The 8,495-nt window shown below is 36.6% G+C and overlaps 2 protein-coding genes across 2 annotated transcripts; both read right to left on the minus strand.

The window, feature by feature from the left end:
* Positions 1–3,768: 3,768 nt before the first annotated feature.
* On the minus strand, positions 3,769–4,910 carry LOC143559813 (uncharacterized). Its single transcript, XM_077048275.1, has 2 exons — positions 4,593–4,910; positions 3,769–4,362 (listed from the first exon to the last, which is right to left on the minus strand). Exons 1-2 carry the CDS (start codon positions 4,875–4,877, stop codon positions 3,769–3,771), a joined length of 879 nt encoding a protein of 292 aa, XP_076904390.1. The 5' UTR covers positions 4,878–4,910.
* A 216-nt stretch (positions 4,911–5,126) lies between these two features.
* On the minus strand, positions 5,127–6,422 carry LOC143559827 (uncharacterized). Its single transcript, XM_077048286.1, has 3 exons — positions 5,829–6,422; positions 5,679–5,748; positions 5,127–5,608 (listed from the first exon to the last, which is right to left on the minus strand). Exons 1-3 carry the CDS (start codon positions 6,420–6,422, stop codon positions 5,127–5,129), a joined length of 1,146 nt encoding a protein of 381 aa, XP_076904401.1.
* Between the last annotated feature and the right edge of the window lie 2,073 nt (positions 6,423–8,495).

An 8,495-nucleotide genomic window follows, 5' to 3' on the forward strand; every position in this document is an offset into this window, starting at 1 on the left:
TGTTGGATGGTTGAAAGCCGGATGATTGTTGCGGCTCCGAATAAAACATCGGTTGGTGCGGTGACGACCATAAATCGTCGTCAATATAATCTGAATCTAGGTTTGGGTACCAATTTCCAGCCATTTTTTTAAAAAAAAGTTTGGAAGATGGGTTGATTTTGGGTTTTTTTTTTTGAAGTTGTGGTAATTGTTTTATGTGAAATGGGTTATATATAGGAAGAAAAAACTTTTTTTTTATTAAATAAGAGCCCAACGGCTCATTTTAAATGTCCAACGGCTAGATCACACTTTCCCATGTCTCTTTACGCCCATCCTCACCCGCTAACAGGCTTGCGCCTGCTTTGTTTTTCGTGCTCGCGCCCCGATAGCGCCCCCCTCGCGCCCCGGTGGTGTGGTGCTAGCGCCTGGGGGCGCGAGCGGAGGGGCTCTGGCGCCCCCGTTGAAGCCCCACACCCCTCAAGGCTGAGGGGTGTGGGGCTTCAACGGGGGCGCCAGAGCCCCTCCGCTCGCGCCCCCAGGCGCTAGCACCACACCACCGGGGCGCGAGGGGGGCGCTATCGGGGTGCGAGCACGAAAAACAAAGCAGGCGTGATGGGGTTAGCGGCAGAGGAGGGCATAAAGTGGCCTTGGGAAGGGACAAAGAGCCGTTGGTAGTGTTTCAAAGAGCCGTTGGCTCTTATTTAATTAAAAAAAAACTTTTTTTCCCTATATAATACCCCATTTCATCCCATTTTTATACCACAACTTCAAACCTTCACCCAAAATCAATTCATCTTCTCAACTTTTTTTAAAAAAAATGTCGTGGTACTCGTCTGATTCCGACTCCTCCGAAGAGGATGATTTGCTTCTTCATGTAGGGGGAGTTTTGACCGCAACCGTGGTCGATCTCTTGCAAAATCAAGCCCATCAACCTCGAGTCCCGAGGGTTAGAGCACCACCTCGTGATCGTGATCGATCGGGTGCTAACGATACTTTGATTAGGCATTATTTTAGCCCTCAACCGGTATACGAGGAGTCGGATTTTCGAACTCGTTTCCGAATGAGCAGACAATTGTTCATGCGTATAGCAAGTGATTTAGAGGCACGGTATCCCTTTTTTCAACAAAGGGAGGATGCTAGGGGTCTCCCCGGTTTTACCCCTCTTCAAAAATGCACGGCTGCTATCCGTCAATTAGCGTACGGCATCTCGTCGGACGCTTTGGATGAGTATTTACAGATGTCGAAAAGGGTTGCACGTGAATCCCTTCATTTTTTCTGCCAAGGTAAAAAACATTAATTTTACTTTTTATTAAATATTTATTACATTTTGTAATATATATTATATGTTTATAGATTATTTTATATACGTAGAAGTCATATCGATTTACGCTCGGAGATATCTGCGTAAACCTACAATGTATGACATCCAACGCATATATGAGGTGCACGCAGAAAACATGGTTTTCCTGGGATGCTAGGTAGCATCGATTGTACGCATGTTGGATGGGCTATGTGTCCAACGGCCTGGCAAGGTCAGTTCCACCGTGGTGATCATGAAGGGCCGACCCTTATACTTGAGGCGGCGGTGTCACAAGATCTTTGGTTTTGGCATGCTTTTTTTGGTGTTGCTGGGTCAAATAACGACCTTAATGTTATCGATCAGTCACATTTGATCAACGACCTTATCGACGGGGTTGAACCACCTCAATCTTTTGTTGCAAATGGAGAACTCTTCAAGTACGGGTACTATCTGGTCGATGGTATTTACAACGAATGGGCTTTGTTAGTTCAAGCTTTTACAGATCCAATCGCCGACAAACGGAAGTATTTTACGAAGAAGCAAGAGTCTGCTAGAAAAGATATTGAAAGAGCTTTTGGAGCTCTGAAAAAACAATATTATGTTCTGGCGAACCCGATACGTTATTGGACTCGGGAGAGGATAACGGACATCGTCTACACGTGTCTGATCCTACACAACATGACGTTAGAAGACGAGGGCAAAGTTATCTGCCAAAACTACCAAGGTGACATTCCGCCACAACCGTCCACAATCAGTGATCAACAAAGACTTCATAACATAGCAAATATCAAAAGCCGTGAGATACACGGGGATCTTCGACATGAGTTGGTTGAACATTTGTGGGCGAGGCGACCCGATGATCTTGTATTAGATTAGTGTTATTATTAAGTATTATTGTTTGTTTAATTTTTAGTATGTTTTTTTTTTTGTAATTTGAATTTTAAAAAAAATGTGTGTTTTTTTAATAATTTATAAGTTTTTTTAATAATACGTTGTTTGAATATATTTATAAAAAAATAAAAATAAAAATTTCGCTGGAGCCCCTGTTGGAGCCCCTCCACACCAGGGGCCAGGGCTCCAACAACCCCCTTATCCAGTTTCTCTCTCTGTCACACGTCATAATATTATTGGCTGGAGCCCCCACTAAAGCCCCCCCCCCACCCCTCAGCCTAATAATAATTTCAACGGTTTATCTGTGATTGATTAGTATTACCTACACATCAATCAGTAATCATGATATTATCATACAGTCATAATCCATTGTTTATAATAGTCACATATCTATTACGCTAAGTTACCAAGTTCATTTAAAGAAAGAAAAGAAAGGAAAGGAAAGAAAACCAAAAAGAGAAAAGAAAGGAAAATATGAGATTTTATTTGGTGTTCTCGAGTTTAATTAAAAGCAAAGAAAAGAAAATTAAACATTTTATGTGTTCCCAAGTTTGAAATGAAAGAAAAGAAAATGACAGTTTTACTATTATACCCTTTAAATTAAATTATAATTAAAAAATTCATGTTATAACATTACTAGCATACCTTCTCCAACTATGTTGAATTGATTGCAACTGGTATGATACTTGATTATTCTTCTAGATATTGAAAAATTAATTTACTCATTTTGCCTAACTTTAATTTTAACATTTGCCCGTCTGCCTTCTGTTTCGATGTAATCCAAAAGATAAATTATAAACCTATTAATAATGTATATGTAAAAAACATACAAGTTTCAAAAAAAAAAATTAACATTTGACTTTATGTACATGTTCAAACGAATCCAGATGGTTGCTGCACATCTAGAATATGATATTGCTTCCATGACATTTAATGTCTAGCACAATCTTCAAATTTGCTTGATAATCGGTTCAGTAAATGAATGTAATTTTGTTATACGGGTTAACCGGAATAACCCGACAAAGTTAAAATTTGAAACAAGCGTAATTGCCTTGACATCACAGTTGACTAAATCCTAGTCAACCTGCCAAATCACAACTTAAATTGGTAAAAATATCAATTTTATGCAGCAATATTCATAAAAATCGCTTATAAATGTGATATTCAAGCACATCAAAAAATGGTAAAAATTACGCTATGCACTTGTGAATCATCAAATATGTAACATAATAACCAGTAACAGTAGGTAAAACACAAAATTCATCACAAAAACAAAAATAACAAGCTCTTTTTCTATAATTCGAGCTCGACTCGTGAGTTATTTTTTCAAGATCAACAATGAAATAGTCACTGAAACAACATATATGCACCTGTGATTTAGCATCAAAACAGACTCGAACTTTAAGGATAAAAAACGCAATCACACTATGCATCTGTGAATAATAAAATCTGTAACAAATAATAGCAGTAACAGAGTTGCAACAAAAACATAAACAATCCCAAAACAATAAAATACCAACAAATAAATTGAAGTCATAAATGTACCAAGTTACTAAAAAAGAAAAACTTCAACTAGATAAAATGCATCATAAGCTCGCTTAGTTACCTGAATCCATCATATCTTTTAGTAAATCTAACCGCATCTGAGGAGGACAACTAAATAATGTCCTTGCATCTGATTGGTTGGCCGCCAAGTACCTTAAAGCTCTTCGTATTTCATGGGATTCCAAACCCATTGGCTCCAAAGCATTGCAAATTTCTTCACCCGTGTACTCTTGATGATAAACTCTTTCTAATATTTTATTGCCTTCTAAAATAGCATTAGCCACACTGCCAACATTGCACATAATCATAGAGGCTAAATCTTCATTCTCTTGTTCAACTTTTCTTTTTCTACTCTTACATTTCTTTGCACTTGAAGACTGCTCAGGTAGAGACGACATAGCATTTACAACTTGAATATCATCATCAATATTGTATTGGCTTTCCAATATTACATCATTTACAGCACAAAAAGAATCCACTTCTGGAACTGTTTCTAAGTTAATTCCGTCATTCTTCTGGAAGCGAGCATTTCTCTCTTTAGCAGTTTCAGCTTGTGCCCCTGATGCCCTGTCCTTTGCAAAAAGTTCTATAATTTCATTAAAGTTTGAGACTTTCTTCGTCTTCAATGCTTCAGCTTCAGGCTTCGACTATTAACAAAAACAAGATAATTAGTTTTATAATCGATAATCTAAATATTCATGTTTATAATTAAAGTAGTGGTAGGCTTTTTTAACCGCACCCGAACACCAAATCCCAACCACGGTGAGCCAAGACCCAATATAACCAAACCCAAATACAACCAACCCGAATGAACGCTAAGCCCGAACACGAATAACCCACCCAAAAACCTAAAGAACACCCCTAAATTAAAGCTTACCTCTATTAACTTTTTCCAGACTTCATCCTCTGCTTCAATTAATTGAGTAGTTAAATTCCACGAGAACCCACTCAATGAGGTTCCACGAAACAAATCGTACCATTGAGAAAAATGTTCTTTCAACGTTTTTAATCGGTTTTTCAAATGTATTTTGGAGACCTTCATTTGGAACTTTATGCTCAACTCCTCCACCATATTGTCGTATGCTGTTGAGGTCAAAGTTCCATTAACCCTATTGCCGTTATCCTTTTGCGTTATCATAGCTTGTATGAATGCGTTGTCCATATTTTCCGTCCACTTTAGTGTTTCCTTCTTTACGGTTGATTCGTGTTTGCTCATTGTAGTTTTCTACATGGTAACATAAATAAAATTCAAATATTTAAATATGTAAATAGTTGCTTATGCTAAATAGAATTACTAATTGCACACACAAGTAATAAAAAAAGAACCAAAATCATCAATTAATTGAAATCATAACAGACTTAGCAGTCAATAAAAAACCAATATGAAACACTAAAATCTACTATTCTAAAACTACTTTGACATGTCTATTTCATCGTTTGGATACATTATATAGTTAGTCCACATGTTTGTTGCAATTGAGTTCCTTAGTTGTTCGTATTCGGTACTTCCCTCACGTATGTCTCTTGTATTTCGACGTTCTTCCTCTTGCGGTCCATCTAACACCTCTTGTATGACCTCATCTTCAAGATCTTTGTCACGGTCTTCCTCAAGTAAAAAGTTGTGTAAAATACAACATGCCAAAAAAATATCAGATTGTGTTTCGCAAGAGTAAAATGGTTCGGTTGTACTTCTGATGATAGGAAACCTTTTTTTCAAGACACCAAATGCTCGTTCAATTGCGTTACGTAATGATGCATGACGAAGGTTAAACAACTCCTTTGCATTATGAGGGGCTCGAGTGGAGTACTCTTTCAAATGATACCTAACACCTCTATATGGTGTCATTAGGGTACTCGTATGAGGTAAACCCGCGTCTACTAAACAATATCTACCTATAAACATGTTGTAATTAGTATTATAACAAATATTTACACAATTAATTAAACTTGGCTTAAAAAATACCTGTTGGAATAACTAGTTTATCTTCTCTAGTAAAGGCATTTTTAATAATTCTTGAGTCAGATGTTGTGCCCTACCATCCAGTTAGCACGTAAGTAAACTTTAAGTCAAATGTACAAGCAGCTAGCACATTTATCGTAGGGTATCCCTTACGACCGCGATATCTAGGGGCATCCCTGTTAGGTACTTTGACACGAACATGTGTTCCGTCAATTGCACCGATGCAATCCTTAAAAAAGGATAAAATCTCTTTTTCTCTTGAATTTCTGTCGGGACAATATCACCTTTAGGTTGTTGTATGTAACGATCTTCTAATGATATAATCGCTTGCAAAACTCTATGGAGGCACCGACTAGTTGTTGATGCAGAACGACGGTATAACCAAGAGGTAAATCGATTTCTCAAATCGTTACCTACAACATGTAAAAAACTTGCAACTTGCTCTTCAACAGACATGCGCTGAGTAGGTCGAAGTCCACCATCACGCTTTAAGATACCACACAATGTCATAAAAGCTTTCTCACTCATGCGTATAAGGTCACGACATTTACCGCCATATAAAAGGCTGTGTAACATCTCTTCTCGTACATTTCGTCGTTGTAAAATTTCATCTCTAGTAGGTAAATTAGCACGCTTTCTGCTCTGTCTAAGTAGTGCAACAAAAGCCACCAATAAGCAAATCAGGTGAGTGGCTTGCAATTGTCTGGCACGAACAAGTTCAACTACCTTGTGTATCTGATTATCCATCAAAGTGCCTAGTTGAGAGCAATTAATGTATATTATGGTTAATAAATAAATATATATTATGATTAATTCTTATTGTATATATTGAATACATATATGTATTTGTTGTTTGTCTGGTATGTATATGTATTTGTTGTTTGATTCCATGAAATTATATGTTACATATATGAACTCCAAGGTTTGCCAAACTTATGTTTTATTATTGTTAACACAATTGATATTGTTAGTTGCGTACATATATGTGTCTGGTGATTGAATCCATTTAACTTTGTGTTACACATGTGCACGTATTCATGTTTTGTTGTTATATATATGTACTTTGATGGTGGATTATACTTAATGTAAAACCCTTTTTTTTGTGGTAGTGATCTGCTAATTTAACTCGTGTACGGTGTTCTAAAAGTACTTAAAGTGTTAGTTATATGTACCATGGATTATGATCACACATCTATTCTTCGTTACAGAGTTAATTACATATGTGTAAATGTACTAAACCAGATGGGATAAAGTAAACACATCAGATCCAATAGGGGTTTAGGACCTGGAATACACTTTATTCTCTTTAACAAAAGACATCTTCACTGACAATTTTTTTTTTCTTTTGTCAAGAGGCACATGGAGATTTTTATGGGGGATTATATAAGAACTGGGACTATGTGTTTCAAACGTATGCAAAGAAAATGAAGGCTAAAATCGCTATACCAAGAAAGCAGCTTGTTGATAAAATGCTACTATCCGAAGCAAACTAATATAAGGAGAATGTTATTAGAAAATTGGAGGGGCTCATATTTTGACCCGTTTGACTAATAGAGGCATTACAACATTAAATGAATCACAAGAGGCTTCTGTTAATGCCACTGAGGTTGCACCTCGCATTAACAGAATCAGTGAAGGAAGCACAAAATGCAGGCAGGCCTATACTTGCGTATTTGTAAAGAAGCTTTTTTTTGTTAAAAGGTTGTAATTTATTTGCAGACACTTGATAAATAATCAGTGAAGGAAGCATGCACTCTAATATAGCAATCCTAAATCAGCAGTAATAGCCAAATCCACATACTAAAGCAATGTATATAACCAAATCACAAGTTCCTTCAAAGTTGCAGATAGCATTTACAACTAAACAAACCAAATGCAAATATTTTACCGGTACCGAACCGAACATTTCGGTACCGGTACCGACCTGAACATTCCGGTATCGGTACCGGTACCAACTATTTCCGAATTTCGGGATCGGGATTTTCGGGATCGGTACCGTACCATCCCAAGCTCATCCCTATTTACAACTAAACAAACCAAATGCATATATTTGTTTGAAAACAACTGTATTTATATTCCAATCTTTAAAGTTGTAGATAGTATTTATATTCCAATCTTTATTTCTTTTTGCAAATTGGAAAGGGGAATTGATGTGAAATTGAAACTGAAATCAGAAACTAAAACAATTTACAATAAACGCATCTTTTTTAAAGTAGGGTTACGCATATATTCAAAATCATATACAATTGACGTGAAATTGAAATTGAAACTGAAATCAGAAACTAAAACACTGCAGATGTTGGTTAAAGAAACATAAGGCTGCCATAGAAGATGCAATCGAGATGAATGTAGATGTTTCCTGTGGAAGCAATCGCTGACTGCCTCTGGTGGAAGATAAAGAGTTGGGAATACTGCAATATGTATGGAGGATTAGTTGAAGAAGATATGGCGGGTTGAAGATTTAATCCCGCCATTTTGTTTGTTGAAGAGGGTAAAAATGGAATTGATATATAAACGTGATCTTTGTCTATTTCTTTCTCTCTAGATCTTTCCAAAAGATATATACACTAAAAACTCTTTCTCTTCTTTTCCCATCTCTTTCTTTCTCTTCATAACAAAACCTCTGGAACACCAAATTTGTTTAAATCATTTCAAATCTTTTCTTTCCTCTCATTTAAATAAACTTGGAAAAAGAGCGTTAATGTTAATTTAATTGATGACGATGGCGATGGCGATGACGAATTAGTATTATTTTATCATGCCAAATCAGGATCTGTATTACATACAAGATTGAGAAAAACAAGTATATATATTTTCTTT

Source organism: Bidens hawaiensis, unplaced genomic scaffold (assembly GCF_021521415.1).
Source record: "Bidens hawaiensis isolate Kalapana, Puna unplaced genomic scaffold, B.hawaiensis_p1.1 tig00020044_1, whole genome shotgun sequence".
NCBI classification, from domain to species: domain Eukaryota; kingdom Viridiplantae; phylum Streptophyta; class Magnoliopsida; order Asterales; family Asteraceae; genus Bidens; species Bidens hawaiensis.

Bases quoted from the DNA above. Each gene is read 5' to 3' on its own strand.
- LOC143559813 (XM_077048275.1), bottom strand. From the start codon at position 4,877: ATGGACAACGCATTCATACAAGCTATGATAACGCAAAAGGATAACGGC. The intron at 4,363-4,592 runs GTAAGCTTTAAT...TTTTGTTAATAG, and splicing joins TCTGGAAAAAGTTAATAGAG to TCGAAGCCTGAAGCTGAAGC.
- LOC143559827 (XM_077048286.1), bottom strand. From the start codon at position 6,422: ATGGATAATCAGATACACAAGGTAGTTGAACTTGTTCGTGCCAGACAA. The intron at 5,749-5,828 runs GTAAGGGATACC...ACTGGATGGTAG, and splicing joins TGCCCCTAGATATCGCGGTC to GGCACAACATCTGACTCAAG. The intron at 5,609-5,678 runs GTATTTTTTAAG...ACATGTTTATAG, and splicing joins TAAACTAGTTATTCCAACAG to GTAGATATTGTTTAGTAGAC.